The following is a 21,060-nucleotide window of genomic DNA, read 5'->3' as shown; positions in this document are numbered from 1 at the left end:
GTATTTATAGCAAAGGTTTCACACTGTGGCCAGTATTCTCTAAAACATTCTCCATCTTCCACTTTCTCTTACTGTGGAACTGCTTTCACTTTGTCACTAATAATAGCATTTTCTTGAATGCTTCCTTACTGAGAGCTTAATAGATACATTTAATTAAGTATTTAATTAGTGTGGTACTAGTAATGGTCATGTCATCTTTACACAAGGAGAGGACTTGGGTGTAGGTGGGTAAGTCTGGCTGGCTGGTTGTCTCTTTTGCACTTTTCCCTTTTTCTCATCTGCAGTCATGAATAGTAGGTCAAGGCTTACCGAAAGTGAGGACCAGGACTGTCATTTGTAGTGCACATTCAACTTTGTTTTTCAAGTTCTCTCAACCAGAAAGTGCCCTTTCAGTGAAGTTAGCTTGCTGAGAATCTTCTCACAGGTAGTACTGTATTGTGGAGGAGACATAAGGCACTAGGACCCATGTGCAGCTCTACTGCCAGTCCTTCCCAGGGCACAGTATTGGGCCTTCCATTGGTGCTGGCCGAGTGTGCACCTCCTCACTGACTGTTGGCTTCATCATCTTCTCAGCACCTCAGTGACGGCGGCAGTGGCATGGTGCACAGTCGACTTTTATTTATCTGTCAGAAATACAATCTCTGCTTTTTAGCTTTCAGAGCCAGCTCTCCAGCTCTTCCACCTCAACCCCCAAGATTCAAGCCTCTAAGTTAGAAGCAGTAATTTAGCTGTCTGCACCCCTCCCCAGTACTCAAAGGATTGCTTTATTTTGGGGTCTAAGTATTATTTGAATATCTTTGATGTTAATCTGAAAATATAACTATATAGTATTTGAATTATATGAATTTTTTCTTATTAGAAAAGCCTTTTGAGTATTAGATAACATTAAATAGTATCAGATACACTGCCCAAGTAGTATTGCTAAATTGTTTGCTGTTTTTATGACAGTTTATAACTTCCTCAAAAAATATTCTTTTATATTTTCTTATAACAGCAGTGTTGGGAAGAGCTGGGAATTTTAATTTTAGACACCGAATTCTTACCCAGTCATTACTGATCAGCCAAATTACTGATTTCTTTTGCTACAGACTTTTTTAACCTTAAAATTTGTATTTTTTTTCTCTTTGGTTTTTCAAGACTAGGTGTGCAGTTGTGTATTATCAGAAAGGGTAATAGTCCTGACTGTCCTGGAACTCTCTGTCTTGGACTAGATTGGCCTCAAACTCAGAGATTGGCCTGCCTCTGCCTCCTGAGTGCTGGGATTAAAGGCATGCGCTATCACCTCCTGGTTTATTTCATTATTTTAAGTAAATATAAGTATTTGCCTTTATGTGTGTCTGTGCCCTGTGTGCATGTTTGGTACCCTTGGAAATCACAAGAGGATATTGGATCCCCTGGGGCTAAAGGTACAGATGGTTTTGAGTCACCATATGGATCCTGGGAATAGAACTTGGGGCCTTTGGAGTAGTCAGTGCTCTTAACTACTGAGCCAGCTCTCTAGCTTCTCCATCCCCATCTCCAAGATTCTTGCCTTTATGAATCAGTAATGATAATCAAGCCTTGTTTGCTAGGAATGCTGAGTGATACATACACAGTGGTTTCTGATTGGGAAGGATGAGGGACAGATCCCCCTCAGATGAACTCTTGTTTCATTATTGCTTTAACAGTCTCACTTTATTGCAAACCTAGGCTCATTTCTCTGTCTCTCTGTCTCTGTCTCTGTCTCTCTGTCTCTCTCTCTCTCTCTCTCTCTTTTGGGGGGTGGTGGTGATGGGTGCTATGCCGAGCAGTCAGTTGAAAATTGGTAAAGAGCATATACTTCATAAAGAATTTGAGACTCCAGAAAATTGCTTCATACTTAGTATTACTTGGTATAAGAACAAGTTTTCCTCTATTTTCAATATTCTCCATATCTTGTCTTGGTTACTAAATCCATGTAAATGTATGGTGACACAGACTTCCCAACTCAGCTCATAAGTGGGGGAACAACCATTTTATATTGTCTCAAGGCCAATATTCCTATTAAGTTATTGGTGTGCAGGGTAAGTTCTTTCCAAATAGCTGAAGTGCCTTACCCAAGTCACATAGCCATCCATAGAAGGGCCGGGATGAAGCCGGTTTGTTGGTCATTCCCACTGTTAAGTCTTGTTTTTTTCTGTTAATCTTGTTTCTGTGGAAGGCTGTATGTAAGACAGAGAGTGCAGATTCTCCAGTGTTTGTTTCCATTTACAGTTTAGGGTTTTTTTCATTTTTTTATTAGATATTTTCTTCATTTACATTTCAAATGCTATCCCAAAAGTCCCCTATACCCTCCCCCCGCCCTGCTCCCCAACCCACCCACTCCTGCTTCCTGGCCCTGGCATTCCCCTGTACTGGGGCATATGATCTTCTCATGACCAAGGGCCTCTCCTCCCATTGATGGCCAACTAGGCCATCCTCTGCTACATATGCAGCTAGAGACAAGGTTCTGGGGGAGGGGGTTCTGGTTAGTTCATATTGTTGATCCTCTTATAGGGTTGCTGACCCCTTTAGCTCCTTGGTTACTTTCTCTAGCTTCTTCTTTAGGGACCCTGTGTTCCATCCAATAGATGACTGTGAGTATACACTTCTGTATTTGCCAGGCACTGGCATAGCCTCACAAGAACAGTTTAGTTTTAAAGCCCATTTTTTGGACATATTTTCACAGTCTAGAACATATCCATTGAAAAATTAAGCTATTTTTTTATAAAGTATAAAGAATGGTTAATAACACAAAGGCTTTATATAGGTTTGAAGAACTCTATAAAATACTAGAACATTTTAATGAAGTTATTCAAGTATCAGTGAATTCTTGAAAGCATCAGTGCCAAAATATTGCTAAAAATAGACTGCAAATACCATTCCTGTGTTGGAGCCCCAGAGGGAGATAGGAAGCATGTAGGAAGCCATAGAAAAGGTAAGATGTGACTCAGAGACAGAAGTGAAGAATCCGGCAACAGAGGCTTGGTGAGATAGAGCATCACACTCATTCAAGAAATATCCCAGTGCTCTTGTGTCTTGTTCCAGTTGCTTGGGATTTATGAGTAAGCAAAAGAATGTGTTCTGCCTTCCTCTGAGCTTATCTTTTGGTGAAGGTGACTGATGGTTACCAATACATAATACGACAGTTATTTAGTATGTTGGACGAGAAGCACATTTAGCAAAAGTAGAAGAGAGTCGGGGCAGCCAGTTAAATGAGCAGTTCTAGACAGAGGAGTCAGAAGAGGTTCCTAACTCACTGACACAGCAGGACCACTGTTTTGGCTGCAGTGAAGTAGATGAGGCACGTAGATGAAGGTTGGAGGTGGGCAGAAGATAAAGGCAGGCAGGTGCTGCCATGAGTTTACCTAACACATTTAATGTAGGGGTGTATGTGTTCCTGCACTCTTAGGAAATGCTGTTTTTCAAGGAAGAGAGAAGAAGTAACAAATGTCCTTCTTTTTGAATTTGCATACCTTTTCTCTTGCTGCTAGTTTAAACTAAACTTTTTGTTTGTTTGCTTGTTCAATACTCTATTGCTCGAGACAGTCAGTCACTTAGTAGGTACTCAGTACTTATTTCTTGAATGAGCAGATGTGATCTATATGAGCAGAAGAATGTTCTACACATTCATGAGAGATGTAATAGAACATGACGTGTAATGAGACACTCATGAGTCACATCCCTGGCTATAGCTCAGCACTGTGTTCAGAGGTGCTGAGCACTAGTACTGCAAAGCACAGAAAGCACGAGAGAGCCTAGCATCTCTCCTCACATCCATTTGTTCATTCTTTACTGCTTCTTTACTGAATTCACCCAGTATTACACCCGCAGAGTTTAGAAATGAAAGATAAGGCCTGTCCGTAAAGTTAGCATGTCCCAGGAAAGACAGATGAGCCATTAAATTAGAGGCTTATATGCTACAGTAGGATTTGTGAGCATCTGTGCTTAGGTACCACTGTGTCAGAGTTTGTTGCAGCTGATTTTGTCTTCTGACTCCTAAGGTAAATTGAGTAGGGAAGAATCTACTAAGTTGATCTCTCAGGCAACTGTTTCTGAACGTACTTCTAGTTCTACTTAAAGCCATATCCTTCATTTTTATGTCTTACTGGATGATATAGTTATCCGCAGCAATGTCTAAATTTGATGTGTGATTGAAGATGTAATAATTAATAGACTATACCCCTGTTAAACTTATCTTTAAATGGACAGTGAGTGTTCAGAAGCATGAACTTCTGGGTCATTTTGCAATATTAATCTTTCTATTCCCTTTTCATTGTTTTAAACAGGGGTGTGCTGCTGCTGCTCTGCTTTGCGTCCTCGCTACAAACGTCTGGTGGACAACATATTCCCTGAAGACCCCAAAGTAACTTGATCTCCATGCACTGCTCCTTCTCTTTCTGACCCATTCTGCCCCTGCTCAGCTCCCTAAGGTTCCCCTCATTTCATTGCTCTTTTGTCCCATCATCTCATCAAGTGAACTTTAAACTTTTAATTTTTACATGCCCCGTGCTTGCTTACCTTTCTCAGATAATAGGAACAAATTTGAAATGATAGCTGCATGGTGTCCTTTTCCATTTAGATAGATTAGTAACACTCATCAAACATTCAGGATCCCGTGCCATATACTATGTGCTCAGGATACAGCTGAATCGTGAGTGGTTTCTGCATTCAGTAAGCATAGATAGAATATCAGCAATCTTCACACAGTGAAGTGTGATAGAGAATTAAATATATGCAGGGTGCTGCATGAATAGATGAGAATGATGGCCAGTTTGGGATTAGGAGAAGAAAGACAAAGGAAATGAAATCTAAGCTTAGATCAAACAATAATTTACAACAGTTAGGGATAGGCCATCTATTCTTTTTGTTGTTGTTTTGTTTTTTTAAGAGAGAATTGAGATCATGAGAGACTTTTGTAGACAGAAGCTATTTGCCTTTTTAAAAAGTACTTCTTAGCTGGGTGTGTTGGTTAGCTTTATGTCACCTTAACACACTATGTCCACAGTGGAAAGAGGGGACCTCACTCATTTAAGAAAGAGTCCTCACCAGATTGGCTGGACAAGTCTGGTCACAGAGCATTTTTTTAATTGATAATTATGTGAGAGGCCAAGCTCACTGTGGGCATTGCCACCTATAGGCTGGTTCTCCTGAATGGTTTAAGAAAACAAGCTGGGCAAACCACGAGGAGCAAGCTAGTAACCAACATTCCTTCACAGCCTCTGTGTCAGTCCTGCCTCTAGGATGCTGCCTTCAGTTTCTGCCCTGACTTTCCTTGTAAATGGACTGCAAGCTATAAAATAAATAAACTCTTTCTTCCCTAAGTTGCTTTTAGTTGTAGCATTTTATAATAAAAATAGAAGTCCTAACTAAGATGCTAGGTATGGTGGTGGTATGTAATTATATTCACAGCATTTGTGAAGCTAAGTCAGGAAGAATGTGAGTTTGGGACCAGCCTGGCCTACATAATGAAACCCTGCCTCAAAAACCAAAATAAACCAATTGGAGTTTGGAGGATAGCTAGGCTGACTGCTTTCAGGGAGACTGGGTTTGCTGGACACTGCTCAGCTTTTCTAAGGCTCTTAGCTTTTTGATAAAGGTACATAAAATGTGATGCAAATTGAATTCCAGAAAAATTTTTAGTGAAACCAACTGTCTTCTGGTTATGTTAACATTAGTTTATGGTTGATATGTTCTTTTGATTAAAAAAATTTTAAGGGGTCATCTGTATATAAGAATTTATCAGTAAATACTATTGGCTGTCAAATATCATGGATCATTTGTGATATATAAAAACCCTGAAAGACATATTTGCTTTTTTTGACTCACATAAAGGATACTAAATTATGATAGATAAATTAGTCTGACTCACATAAAGCATACAAATCATGGTAGATAAGTTAGTAAATAAAATGCAGGTGGTAGTAGTACGGTCTCTAATGTGAGAAAGTGCCATGTTGTGTTCATATTCTTTGGGAAGCATTCTTAGAGGAAGTAAGATCTGCTAAGCACTGAAGGATGCCCTCATCTTGATAAATGAGGGTTAGTGTCTTCCTTGCAAGTGAGAAAAATTCTTGGAAACTTACTTGTGTTCAAGGTAAAGACAAATGGATCAATTTGACTAAGTTAATGTTCTGTTGTTTTATCTCTAGGGCATAGTGGATAGTTAAATTGTTGGTGACAGATAGACTGAGTAGTTACATAATTGTGTTCCAGAGAAGTATATACGTAGTTTTTAAAGCCCAGGTAGATGGCAGAGTATGGAGAAACATGAAACAGGCCAAGGTGTCTAAATCATTCTCTTTAACTTGTACTAAGTGCTGAGTTTTGAGCTGTTGTAATGACAACAGGTAAACTGAGGAATGATTACAAAAATAATATTTTGTCAAAGATTGAGATACATTTTATTGAAGTAACAATCATCTATAAAATAGATTTTAAAAACAAGTTTTACAAACGTAACCTCCATGTTGTAACTACTACTCAGTTGTCACCTTTGCTGTTTTATTAAACACAGGCATCTTGTAATGCATTCAGAATGATTCAGACAGTAGGTGCTCAGATGCAGAAGGGTGTGTGCCCTAATCGCTGCCTCCAAAGAGTTGAGGGAGACAAATAAATGCTTTCCTATAATTCCCATGTGTCATTTTATGGAAGCAATTAATAGGACCTATCTCAGTTCTCATGGGCTCTCTCACTGGGCAAGTATAGTTCTTTGCTGAGTTTGGCTTCTGTGATGTCTATGCTGCCACTGTGCAGCATATTGAGTGGCATGTAGTTGACACTCAGTATCTATTTAATGAATAAGATAACTGCATGCTAAAATATAATATTGAGGATAAGTTCCATGAGCTAAAAGATATTACATACAATAGAATCATCCAATCTCTGAAGAGCGTGAGTGAGAATGGAATTTAGTTCTTTGGAGGACCTCTTTTTTTTTTTTTTTTTTGAGAACAAAAACTCTCACCATTTTTTTTTTTTTTTTTCAGTACAAACTAAAACAGGCAACTGGTTTAAGGTCCACGACTTTCTTTTTTTTTTTTTTTAATATTTTTCTTACATATTTTCCTCAATTACATTTCCAATGCTATCCCAAAAGTCCCCCATACCCTCCCCCCCACTTCCCTACTCACCCATTCCCATTTTTTGGCCCTGGTGTTCCCCTGTACTGGGGCATATAAAGTTTGCATGTCCACTGGGCCTCTCTTTCCAGTGATGGCCAACTAGGCCATCTTTTGATACATATGCAGCTAGAGTCAAGAGCTCCGGGGTACTGGTTAGTTCATAATGTTGTTCCATCTATAGGGTTGCAGATCCCTTTAGCTCCTTGGGTCCTTTCTCTAGCTCCTCCATTGGGAGCCCTGTGATCCATCCACTAGCTGACTGTGAGCATCCACTTCTGTGTTTGCTAGGCCCCGGCATAGTCTCACAAGAGACAGCTATATCTGGGTCCTTTCAGCAAAATCTTGCTAGTGTATGCAGTGGTGTCAGCGTTTGGAAGCTGATTATGGGATGGATGCCTAGATATGCCAGTCTCTAGATGGTCCATCCTTTCATCACAGCTCCAAACTTTGTCTCTATGTTTTGTTCCCAATTCTAAGGAGGGGCATAGTGTCCACACTTCAGTCTTCATTCTTCTTGAGTTTCATGTGTTTAGCAAAATGTATCTTATATCTTGGGTATCCTAAGTTTTGGGCTGATATCCACTTATCAGTGAGTACATATTGTGTGAGTTCCTTTGTGATTGGGTTACCTCACTCAGGATGATACCCTCCAGGTCCATCCATTTGGCTAGGAATGACCTCTTACAGTGCAAGCTTTGGGCTCAGTCCTCAGCTCTGGAGATGGGAGAAAGCTATATGTATGTTCACTGTTGTAGATATTAAAAAGTACAAACTACATATAACATTTACAACATTTAAATTGAAGCAAATTTTGTTTGAAAATTTCTTTTTAGTAAAACATATTTCATTGCCTACATAGTGTTAGCTACTTCCCTATAATGAAAGTTCTGGAAACAGTCATTGTTTGTGATGGTCCTTCAAGTACTTTGCTTTAGTGGGATTTTTTTTTATATCTTTTTTAGTGGGATTTTTTTTTTATATCTTTTTTATAGTTCTGAGCATGTAGAATTTTTAACATTAGCACCACAGAGTTTATACCCAAAAGGTTTCAGCAAAATGTGTATTAATTTACAGTCTTCAGAGATGAGATGTAAATTAGACAACACTTTGAATGAATAAATGAATAAATAAGTTAGAAAATGTAGATCATGCACTTGTTATTATTTTCAGGATGGCCTTGTTAAAGCTGATATGGAAAAACTGACATTTTATGCAGTATCTGCACCAGAGAAACTCGATCGAATTGGTGCCTACCTGGCGGAAAGGCTGAGCAGGGATGTTGTCAGACACCGTTCTGGGTAAGAACACGAATTACTGAACGATCTCTTAAAAATCTTTCTAGGCAAAGTCATCTCATGAATTTTTGTGCCAGATAGGCAAAAACAAAAACAAAAAAAAACCCAATACACAGAGGATAAACCCTGGGACATAAAGAAAAGTATGCGAGCCATGTAACTGCTGCAGCTTCCTTTTCCTGTGACTCAGGTTCTTATGCAGGAACTCATGCGGTAACCACTGCCTCTAGCTGTGGCATCTACTAGTTTTGTTAACTTCTCATTGAAAATAGGTTTAAAGGTGTGATACAGTGTTTAAAAATCCATGTCTAAATTGAAAGCAAATCAGTATCCTGTTACCAGTTAGTTTTTGACACTGCAGAGTGAGTGAGTCCTGTCAGACTTAGATGCTCAAGTGCTGACTGTGTAACACCCTGATTTGGTACTGCCATGTTTGTTCCAGCGTCTGCTGATAAAGGAATCCCGTCTTAGCCATTCTCTGCCTGAATAGTTGTAGCTTCACAGTTTGAACTGAAAGTGCTTTGTATTGTGACAGTGTATCAGCCTAATTTCTAAGAGTACCCTGTTTTCCAAGTGACACATTGCCTTGTTGTTCCTCTACTCTGTCACCTCTTAAGATATTTCATGGGCAGTTTGACAGTTGATCATTGACTATCAACTAAAATGGAATCTAAATTTTATTGTATAAAATCTTCAAAATCTGTTGATTTAAAAAGGGAATTTAATTCCCTTATATTGCTCTATTGTTGCTGGCACTATTTTATTTTTAAATATAAGTATATATATTTGTATTCACAATAATTATATATTTATATGTAAGTAAACATATAAGTACATATATCCTTATTTACAAGTACAAGGAAATAATGTTGGAGACAGAGATAAATTCTTGTAGTACTATAAAAATCATTTACAAATAAATATGGTTAAAATCCTGTCCGTGGCGATCAAGACAGATTACAAACAGGTAGCATCAGTAGCTCTGAGGTTTCTTAGGGAAGTGGATTAGTACGGTCTAGCTTTGATGGACTTCTAAACTAGGTTTTACTTTGCCTTTCCTTTTTCTGTGCATCTAAGTAAACCTATTTGAGTGAAAAGCAATTAAAGAATTAAGAGCACTGCTTTGACTTTGTTTTGTTTTGTTTTGTTTAAACTTAGGTACGTTCTAATCGCTATGGAGGCATTGGACCAGCTTCTTATGGCCTGCCATTCTCAAAGCATCAAGCCATTTGTAGAAAGCTTCCTTCACATGGTAGCAAAGCTCCTGGAATCAGGGGAACCAAAGCTTCAGGTTCTTGGAACAAATTCTGTAAGCAAAGCAGTTGTTTTCACTAAGTTTAAAGAGGAGATCTGGAGTTAATCTCTTCTTAGAATGATGATATCTGATCCAAGGCCATTTCCCAGTCAGGGCATTTGGACACACAGTACAGATGACAGTGATCACTGCGCTCTCTCCAGTGTCTTGGTCTGAATAGAATCTGTGAGATTCATCTATCATGGAACACCTGTGTCTAGATGAGTCTAATCCTGTCAGTTTGATTTTTCTCTTGACCTTCTCGTTACAGTGCTAACCTTGCATACTACTGTTTTATTTAACTGCTTTTCCAAAAGCAAGAGTGTTATTGAGAAGCATCTGATTTGTAATGAACAGTTACACAGTTTTCCTATAACTCACCAATACACTCACCTGAGTGGAAAGCCTGGGTCTACCCATAGACTGAAGAACCAGTGTTCACCATAGCCAAAAAAGTGAAGAAATCCTGATGTCCATGGACACCATGGTTAGATGAGTGGATAAATCAGAACATAGTGTAGTGTTTCATTGTGGTTTTGTTTTTTTTTTTTTTTCTTAAACCTTCTTAGTTTCTGTCAGTCTCTGAATAAATGTCTATCCAAGTTCTTATTTTTAAAATTAGGTTGCCTTTTAAAATTCTCCACCTTATCAGATATATGACTTGCAGTATATTTTCTAGTTCTATGTTTTGTTTTATACTTTATTGATGAGTTGCTTTGATGAAATCTGATTCATTTTTTTATTATCACCCCTTTTATGTGCTCTTAGTATTCCTTATAAAAAACATTGCCTAACCCATGGTCAAAGATTTACCCTCAGATTTCTTCTAAGCCTTTTATATCACTTCTGTTATCTACTTTGAGCTATTTTTGCAAATGATTACATATGACTTAGGGATTCAATTTTGTATATATTATATATATATTCAGATATCTCATTTTCACTTATTGAATATTCTGTATTCTCCCTACTACTTGACTATATATAAAACCTGAATTTGTGTTTCTTTCCTTAGACCACTTCTGAATTGTTGCTTCTCACTATATTCAGTTCCTTCTCTCCTGAACATAGTTTTTAAATTAAAAATGGGAAATAACATGCCATGATAATAAAATAGTGATGTTTTTACCTTTCATTTCTGCTTTTGCTTTATAGTTTCAGTCTTTCTGAGGAAGCTTTAAGTTATTCAGCCTATGAGACTATTTTGTATGCCTACCCATAGTTTACTAGGTCTTCCAGAATCACAAGATTAGTTGGTGTTTAGGCATTGTCCCAATTAGTGTTGTGTTGGTGTGAAAAGAGAGCATGAATAAGGCATCTTGTAAAGGGAAGCATTTAATTGGGGGCTAGCTTACAGTTTTCGAGGGTGAGTCCATGAGCATCATGGCAGAAAGCAAAAGGCATGGCCATGGAACAGTAGCTCAGAGAGAGCTTTACATCCTGACAAAGAACGAGACTGACCTGGCCTGGGTTTTTGAAACCTCAAAGCCCAAACCAAACATACTTCCTCTATCAAGGCTATGCCTTCTACAAAAAACTAGACTGCCTGATTGTTCTCAAATAGTTCTACTAACCCAGGACTAAGCATTTAGACGTATGAGCCTTTGGGGGCCGTTCTCATTCAGAACACCACATGTGCAATTACAGATACAGGAAAATATAATGTAGGTTGTGACTCTGACTGTGGATCTGAGTCTGTGTTGCATGTGTACTTACATTTAGTCAAGTTAGACAACCTTCATTTCAGTAAGAACAGTAGTGCAGTCTGATGAGAGCTCTGTGTGTGTGATGCTCCTCGAGTGGGGCATAGCATCATTAGTATGATCATAGTAGATTGTCATAAAAGCTCCACAGTGTAATTCTATAGTATACTCAAAACCTCTAACATGATTTTATCTCAGAGACAAATAGTGGATATTTCCAGATGAAGTTAGATGATATGATGGGCTTGTTTTCAGGTGTGGGAGATGCTAAAGGCTTTTCCTATTTCCTTTCCAATTGGATGAGGAACTTTAGGGAGATGGCTTAATAGCTGGGGATAATGTAGAGCGGGTAAATGTGCATTCCCAGAAGTTTAGTTACTTGTAGCCAGCAATGCTATTATATTATTTCAGTGTGTCATACAGGCAAAAGATCAAAACCCTCATATCTTACCTTTAGTGAATGCACTAAATTAAGTGTTGTATTACCTTAGGCTACTTTTAAAATCTATTTGCTGAAAATGTAATTTTAATTTTGTAGAGGTGCTGAATACCTTATATCATCAAATATGATGAACCTTTTTTTTTTTTTCGAGAAATATGATGAATCTTGATTTATTGTGTTCAGTATTTATTCATGGTTATTTGTATATTTTATTTTAATTTGTGACATTTACCTTTTTATGCTTGTGATCCAGCATGACAATAATAGATAAAATGTACTTACATTCTCCTTTGTGTCAGAAATTGTGTTAGAAAAAAAAGGCATGAAGTTGGAAGTGGGTGTAGGGGAGCAGGAGAGATCCGGGAGGAGGGGGTGATGGGTATGATTAAAATACATCTATTCACATTAAAATTCTAAAGAGTTAGAAAAATATTAATCAGTTTAAATTTTAAAAAGACAGTGTATCAGGGACTTTTTATTCGTATTTACTCCTTCTTTGTTGTACATAGCTTCAAAAATACAAAAGCATAGAAAATATTACATTATACCACATATACATTGATTTACAAATGTTTAAAATAACATAAAATGGTGTAAATACACTTTAGACCTTTCTAATAATCTGAAATCAGAATTGCTCTAAAGCCTACAGCTTTTGAGCTCTGTGATAGGTTGTCAGATTTACGATGCTCCATGGCCAAGTTAAACAAATATCCCATGCATTCTGCATCAATATTCTGAGATCTGAGACACTATGAATTCGAAAGGGGTATGGGTCTTATAATAAAAGAATTTTGTGAGCATGCCTGGAGAGATGGTCCAGTGGTTATATACTGCACAAGCATGAGAACTGAAGTTCAGATCCTCAAGGCCACATAACGAGCCTGGTATGGTCTCCTGTGTTCCTGTAATCCCAGCACTGTATTAGGCTATGACAGGAGAATCTCTCTGGATTGTTGGCCACCATCCTTGCTGCAGATTCAATGAAAGATCCTGCCTACAGAGAATAAGGCAGAGAGTGCTAGAACACCACACAAATATGCTCCTCTGACCTCCATGCATACATATGGGCACATGTACATACACTCACATACACAGGCCCAGAAAACAACTAAAACGTAGCTTGTTAAATATAATAGTAATAATAGCTATAAATGTCAATAATGTGCAACTTTGGATCAAGTAGATTTCTTTTAGATAAACATGTTATATACTAGGCTTTTCAAATATATTGCATTATTTAGTTCACAATTGGAAGTGAAATTCCTATTTGATGTGTGAGGAATCACAGGTAAATGATTTGTCATGAGACAAAAAGAACATTGTACCTGTAGAGAGATTCAGTCCTAGGTCTTACTCTAGAGCTTGTGTTTATATAGTTTGTGCTATAAAAGTACTCCATAGTTTTGTGTACTATGAATCAGGGAAAATATAGATTGCTTTTATGCTTTAACTTGTTTGATCCTTGCCATTATTCAAGCCTCATCCCTAATCTTAATAATTTTCTTTAAGTATTGTTGAATCATATCCAGAAGGAACAGTCAGCAAAATTGGTTATTACAGTAAAGCATGGGCCTTCAGCCTGTCTGTCCTGCCATGTATGATGAGTGTCTGCAGGCATTTTGGTTTGTTGTACAGTGGAGTCTGAAGCGTAGGTGTAATCCAGGAGGTGAGAACTGCTCGACATCCTGCAGTCCCCGAGGAGGTCCTGTAACTAAAGCTTTATCTGGCTCCCGATTTTAGTAGTGTTCCAGATGAGGAAGCGTGCACCTAAAGGATTGCATGGTATCTCAGGGTATCTCTTAAACATGTCTGTTTCCCAAATAATAAAATAAAGTTTTTTTCCTCCTCCTCCTATTCTGTCTTCTCCTCCTCCTTCTTCTATTATTATTATTATTATGATGATGATGATGATGATGTGTGGGGATGTATGCATGTGTGTATGAGTTCTCATACCCATGCATAAGTATGTAGAAGAAAGAGCTAGACATATGTACCTTTCTCTGTTGTCTTCCACCTTAAGAAATTAGCACAAAAGAACTTGCAGTTTGCAGAATTAGGACTTCCATGAACTGGGAGAGCTCCTCTGGAGTGTCCTCACATTTTATGTCCACTCTTATATCTGCAAGGGCAGTAGAAGCTGTCTGCCATAGACAGTTACTTAGATTATCTTTGTATTTATAACTTTCAGTAACAAAAGAATTAAGGTTTATCCTCTTCAACATCCCCCTCACATCCCCCTTAGTGTCCATTTTTGTTTTGTTTCTACCTTTTTATTCTATTTTAAAAGTGATGTGTTTATTATAGCAAATTTGAAAAATACAAAAAACAAAAGTGTAAAAGTAAATGTCTTAGAGAAAATCAGTCAGGTTGCAAACTTTTTATTTAGAGAGCTGTAGTATTGGTTTTCTAAAAGATAATTATTACAAAATCCCCTTTGTACATATACAGTATTTGTTGTTTTATGTGTTCCATTTGCTTATTTGGATGTTGCTTGTTAGTGTAATAGATAAGGTGGCTAAATGTGTTTATTCACTTTTAAAAGGTGACGTATTTTGTTTGTATTGTTATTTTTGTTTTTTAGTTTGTCAAATTTGCAAATATTGAAGAAGATACACCATCCTATCATAGACGTTATGACTTCTTTGTATCTCGATTCAGTGCCATGTGTCACTCCTGTCATAGTGATCCAGAAATACGAACTGAGTATGTACTGTTTTACCTCATGACTTACCTTAAGTGATTGATACAAGAATTGACTGAATATTGTGCTGCTCTACTTCATAGTGACTACAAAAGGCACGAGAGATGCTCATGAAACAGCCTCCATTGTTAGAACATACAGTATTCAGCTGAATTTGCAAGGTGAAAGTGGTTGAAATTCAGAGGCCTTATTCTCGTCCAGAGGGACCCACATCCTCCTGCCTGTTTCAGTTCCTGTTATCCTGTCATTTCTCTTACTTTCTGTCTGGCCCAGGCACATGGATCTGCTTGCTGTCTTGGGATCACTCTGGGCATGCCCCTCTTCAGTCCATTCAGAAGCTGTGTTCTCAGTCTAGTGTGCTCAGCTTTGTCCTCACTTCACTCAGGGTTCGCTCCTGGATGACTTAATTACTAGCCTCACTCTCCTCTTACCTACTGCTTAGCTACTTGTGGTTGTTCCTTATCTTTTCATTTTTATTCTGTTTTTGTTTTGTTGATACAGGGCCTCTCTCTGTCATCCTAGTCACTCTAGACCTTGCTTTGTAGACGAGGCTGGCATGAGCTCAGAGAGATCCTCTTGTCTCTGCTTCCTGAGTGCTGGGATTAAAGGTGTGCACCACCACTCCGAACCTTTTCCCTTTCCTGTTCTCTTGGTAGAGAGCAGGACAGGAGGCCAGGGGTTTTTGTTCTGAGCACTGCTGTATTACTGAGCACTTTGACTAGTGACTAATGGTGTGGAGTTAAAAATCAAAATCAAAATGATGCTGATAAACAATATTAGTGTGAGCATTACTGCTAACCTAATCAGAGGTTATATTAGTAATGGAGAATCAGTGTATTTTCTCTGAACTACTTCAGAGTGTGCAGAACTTTAACTGGAACTTGGTAGACCCCCAGCAGGTACACACAGTGAAAGCAAGCGTGAGACTTATGGGTCCCTGGAGAAAGGATGCTGAGGAGAGACTTTACAATCATTTTCTGCCATGTGACTGGCCTGACTATAATTTCTCCTCATTACAATCCAGGCCGTTTATTCACTATGTGATGTCTTAGAAAAATATTGTAATGACTTAAACCTTCCTGGCCACCTCATCACTACTAAAATTTTATTTCCTAACAGACATTTTAAAATGTTTTTAATCATATAAGAAAATGTTTTTGAATAAATCAAACATGACCTTATCTTTAACTATTTATTGCCCCCTGGTGGAAAACCTTGTATTTTGAACATACTACTAGAATTACTTTTTTTTTACTGTATTTGCATAATTTCTCCTCCCCTCTCTTCCCTCCAACCTTTTCTATCTTCCATCAAGTTCATGACCTCTTTTTTCTTTAATTATGATTACTTTATATTTGTGTGGGAGTGCATGTGTGTGTGTGTGTGTGTTTGTGTGTGTGTGTGTTTAAATTTATAAATACAACCTGCTGAGTCCATTTAATGTTGTTTATATGTCTTTTTTTTATGGATGACCAATTAGGGGTCATTTATCAGCACAAGTTTCTGAAGTTAGGAATTGCCAAGTTTTCATTTGAATCACTGTTAAAACAATGTGTCAATTAAAATGCTTGAAGATACAAGTTGTACTTTTTTTCCTTGAGTAAAAGTCAATTCAGTTTTCTTCAGTTTATTTAAATTTCTTTTCAGGTTCCAACTTAGATTCTTATTTTTTATCCTTTTACACTTTAGTAAAATACAAGTCCTGCAGAACCTTGAGGCTTGGACAGTCAGAGATGAGTCTAGAAATTATTCTCCTTCCCTTCCCTATCCACCCAACTTTAGTTTCTTTCTCAAAAACAAATAAAAACCCAGTACAATAATGTTTCTCCAAACCAAACCAAGAATACAAAATAAAGCAGTAATTCACCAACTGTAAACAAATGTAAATGTGTAGGATCTCGAGCGCATGGGCATTTGTGCACGCACACACAGACTTGTACTATGGAGTCCATTATATGGTGTTCATCTACTCCTGTCCTGGAAGGGTTGCTATACTTGGTGTCACACTCTGTTGGAGAAAACGGATTTTCTCAGTGACAATTCTTTTGTTAGCCTTACCCTAGTAGCTAGGTTTTTATCCATCTATCCATCCATTTTTGTTTGTTTTTTACTTATTCATTTTATATTCTGCTCACTACTCCCTCCCATAATCCTTCCCCCCTCCCCTTCTCCTCTGAGCAGGTGGAGGCCCCCCTGCGTATCCCCCAACCCTAGCATTTCAAGTCTCTGAGGCTAGGTGCTTCCTCTCTCACTGAGGCCAGACAAGGCAGCCGAGCTAGAAGAACATATCCTATATACAAGCAACAGCTTTTGGGATAGCATCTGCTCCAGTTGTTCAGGACCCAAATGAAGACCAAGCTGAACATCTGTTATATATATGAGGGAAGGCCTAGGCCCAGCCCACGTATATTCTTTGGTTGGTAGTTCAGTCTCTTAGAGCCCCAAGGGTCCAGGTTAGTGGTCTTCCTGTGGAGTCTCTGTCCCTTTAGGACTGCAATCCTTACTTCTGTTCTTCCATAAGAGTCCCTGTGGGTGTCTGTATCTGTCTGAGTCAGTTGGTGGGTCTGGACTCTCAGGATAGCCATGTCAGCCATTCCTGTCTTGTAAGCAAAACAGAGTATCATTAATCATCAGAGATTGGTACTTGCCCATGGGATGGGTTGGGTAGTTATTTGTTAGCTACTCCCTCATTCTGTGTTCCATCCCCAATCCCTGCACTTCTTGTAGACTAGATAAGTTTTGGATCGAAAGTTTTGTGAATGGGTTGGTGTTCCTATCCCTCCACTGGGGTTCCTGCCTGGCCACAGGAGGCAGCCTCCCCAGGCTCCCTATCCCCAATGCTGTGAGTCACAGCTAAGGACACCCCCGTTGATTCTTGGGCACCTCCCCTATCTGCCCATCCATTTTAAAAAATAAATTAAAATATAAACTAAAACAAGAAGAAACATGTCAAAGTTGTACAAAATATACCAACAGAAGGAAAAGAGACTAAGAGATGGCTCAAGAATAAGAGACTCACTGGAAGCCAAAATACATAGGTGTAGGACCTGGGGTAGATCCATGCAGGCCCCATGCTTGCTGCTTGAGTCTCTGAGGTCATTTGCGCTTTGCTCAGTTGATTTAGAGGGACGTGTTTTCTTGGTGTCCTCTACCCATCTGGCTCTTATACACTCTTTCCACTTCTTCTCAGGGATTCTCTGAACTTTGAGGGGAGGGATTTGATGGGTACATCACATTTAAGGCTGACTATTCTAAAGACTTTCACTCTTTCCATAATGTCTGGCTGTGGTCTCTCTATTTGTTCTCATCTGCTTCATGAGAAAGCTGCTCTGATGCTAGGTGAACAAGGTGCTGGTCTGCGGGTAGAGCAGAATAGCATTGGGAATCATCTTATCACTACATTTGGCTTTATCACTACATAAGTTTTATCTTAGGTGCCTGAGGTATGTAGTCTCAGGTTCTTGGTCACTCAAGCAGTATTGGGTGTGGGCTCCATCCCATAGAGTGGACCTTAAGTCAGATCAGACATTGGCTGGCCACTCCCACAAGCTTTGTGACACCGTTGCTCTAGCAGATCTTGCAGGAAGTACACCAAAGCATTTGTGGCTGTATTAAGATTTTCTTGTATTTCTTTACAGAACTAGTTAATACTTGTAAATGTATACATCATAGTCTAATTTCTCTAAGAACCTGCAGCTATAAGAGAAGTCCTCAGTATTATAGTGACTGACACACAAATAGCTAACGCTTGTTGACTGTTTACTGTGAGCAAGTTCTTGTTCAGCTTATCACTCGACTGTTCACAGCACCCTTAAAGCATATATGATACAAATTTATTCATGTGGAAACTAAATTGTCTTGGGGACCAAGACTAGATAGATTATACTGGTCAGGACAGGCCTTAGAGCTGGATTAGGTGCTAGCTGTGTAGCTGAAGTGGCTCATAATGGTCACCAGCATGCACCCTCTGCCTTACAACAGGTCACCACCGTCTCCTGATCCACTTAAGCTCCTGTCCTTTCGATAACTTGTGCTTGTCTTCCTTCCCAGGGAATAGCATCAGGTATGTAGAGCAGACACCCTCTGTAGTGCTGGTAGATTTGCACTCTTGTGATCAGTACTTTAGAAAGAAGCCTGTATAGGCAGAGCTTTGAAATAGGCAGAAGTTGTCTTAAATCTTCCATTCCATTTCCCGTTGGTGTCTTATTCCTGTCATCCCCATTCTCCCTACCTGTTGCTTTTGAATTTTTCACTGTACCCCCATGGGTTTGTAACACATTACCACTTCCTTCTCAACATTTTCTCTTCTTTAAATATGTTACAGCAGTGTTAGGTGAGCAGAACAGAATTCCAATTGCTAATCAGATGGTGGAAAGGAAGGAAGGAATTGAGAGTAGGACAGAAGGAGGTAATTTGAGCAGTACCTTGTAAGAGACATGGGCTGGCAGCTGACTCTTCTTGAGACTTTGTCCATCTGCAGTCTGTGCAAACTCCATCACTTCTCTTCAGTCTTTTTTTTTCCCCTAGGAGAATGAAGGCATGAGGAAGCTGGGGCTTCTGAGTGGTGATAGGACGCTAGGGCAGCACTGATGAACCACAGTGCTGTGAGCATGTCTATAGACAGCTTTAAGATGAAAGCTCTCTTTCTAAGGGAACAATGGGCAGAGTATATAGAAGTACAGTGCCACCAGGAGCTGGGAGCTCCTTGCTCGGCTCTGGGACTTCACAATAGCTAATGTTAGAGAAAGCTTTGCTTTTGGCTGCTTTTTATTAACACATATTACATGTACTAATCTTCCTGTAGATTACTGCCTTTAAACTTACTGATGTATAAAGATGATGGCTAAACCACCTTTTTAAATATATCTCTTTCCACCTTAGACTTTTGAAATTTCAATTTCATACCTATATTATATATAATTCTAAAATATTTTACGGTTGAGAGAGCAATATCAACATACATTCTTTTAGGTAGATAAACAGACTTGTTTAAATAACCTGTTTTCATGGGTCTTTCTTTTCCCATCCTTATAGGATTCGCATTGCTGGAATAAGAGGCATTCAAGGTGTGGTTCGAAAAACAGTTAATGATGAACTTCGGGCTACCATTTGGGAACCACAGCATATGGATAAGATTGTTCCATCCCTTTTGTTTAACATGCAGAAGATAGAAGAAGTTGACAGGTATTGTATACTGAAGTTGAGTCTGCAGAGATGGTTCAGTATTTAAAAGGGCACACTGTGCTTGCAAAGGACCAGAGTTCTCTTCTAGGTACCTGGTTTGGACAGCTTGGAGTTGCCTTAACTAAAGTTCTCAGTAGATCCATTGCTCCCCATGGACACTTTCATTCTCATGCACGTACACATACACACACACACACACACAGACATTTACATGACATTAAAAATAAAAATCTCTTTTCAGAAAGATACTGAAGGCTGTATTGCATTGTGTATGTGTTCGTGTGCTTGCCAGAATAAGAATGTTTGATTTCTCTCATTGTGTATGTAATAATGTCATAAAGTTAAGGGGGTTTAAACGTATGGACCGTTTTAGAAATATATTAATCAGAGTTGTTAATCACAGGCACATATGGCACATAAGCATACTGCATCAATAAGGTAATAATACATTTTTTAAATGAAAATTTTATTTGCTAGATATATATACGTGTGTGTGTATTTGTTTAAATATACAGTGGAAAATAAATTATTATTTTAGTATGTAGTACTACTTATAGTTGTAACCATGAGAAACAAATTATAGCTGAACTTCTATTCTTCCTTAGAGATCTACTCTGCTTTCTCTTAGGGATATAAAACTAATCAAAATAAAATAATAATGACTACTATTCACTGCATTTTCTTTTTTGCTGAAATAAAAAATTTTATGTAGTGTATTTGGATCACAATTTTTTTTTCATTCTCTCTTTTCCACCTCCCCATTCATATGACTCCATGCTTACTCTCTCTCTCTCTCTCTCTCTCTCTCTCTCTCTCTCTCTCTCTAAAACAGGCAAATCAAAAACCAGAATAAAAGAAAAGAAACAGGAAAAACATGAGGAACACATACATATACACACAGAGCTACAAATACAACATCAGAAACCATAATATATAAACAAAGACCAGTGATTAAAAAAATACCGAAGCAAAGCATTATGAGACAAAACATCTCAAAATCCCATGGCCTTTATTTTGTGTTGGCCATCTCCTGCTGGGCCCCGAGCCTGCCCTTACATGTGGTTTTTATACCAGCAGAGTGAGTTAGGGGTGGTGGCTTGTGTTTACTTACCTGCTCAGCTCTGAGCCCTGAGAGAGGGCTTCGATGAAGAGATCCCATTTAGGACTAAGTGTTCCAAGATATCTCACTCTGGACATTGTCCATTTGTGGGTCTCTGTATTTGACCCCATCCAGTTCATGAGAGAGCTTCTGTTACAGTGGCAGAGTGAAACACTGATTAAAAAAAACAAAACAAAAAAAACCCCAAAAAACTA

The 21,060-nt window shown here is 38.5% G+C and overlaps 1 protein-coding gene across 3 annotated transcripts in view; it reads left to right on the top strand.

Moving 5' to 3' along the window:
• Positions 1-21,060, top strand: part of Efr3a (EFR3 homolog A) — an 86,228-nt gene that overhangs the window by 26,319 nt on the left and 38,849 nt on the right. For 2 of the 3 annotated variants that reach the window (XM_021182859.3, XM_085831344.1), the window contains exons 2-6: positions 4,287-4,363; positions 8,295-8,422; positions 9,578-9,728; positions 14,443-14,564; positions 19,597-19,746. In XM_021182859.3, coding sequence (XP_021038518.1) covers positions 4,287-4,363; positions 8,295-8,422; positions 9,578-9,728; positions 14,443-14,564; positions 19,597-19,746 — 628 coding nt within the window. Of the gene's footprint in view, positions 1-4,286; positions 4,431-8,294; positions 8,423-9,577; positions 9,729-14,442; positions 14,565-19,596; positions 19,747-21,060 lie in introns of all 3 variants that reach the window. The other variant, XM_085831345.1, reaches the window with a different exon arrangement.

Source organism: Mus caroli, unplaced genomic scaffold (genome assembly GCF_978045245.1).
Source record: "Mus caroli unplaced genomic scaffold, Mus_caroli_1 scaffold_16, whole genome shotgun sequence".
Lineage (NCBI taxonomy): Eukaryota > Metazoa > Chordata > Mammalia > Rodentia > Muridae > Mus > Mus caroli.
Note: the sequence above shows the minus strand (reverse complement) of the source record. Positions and strands in the feature narration are given on the sequence as shown.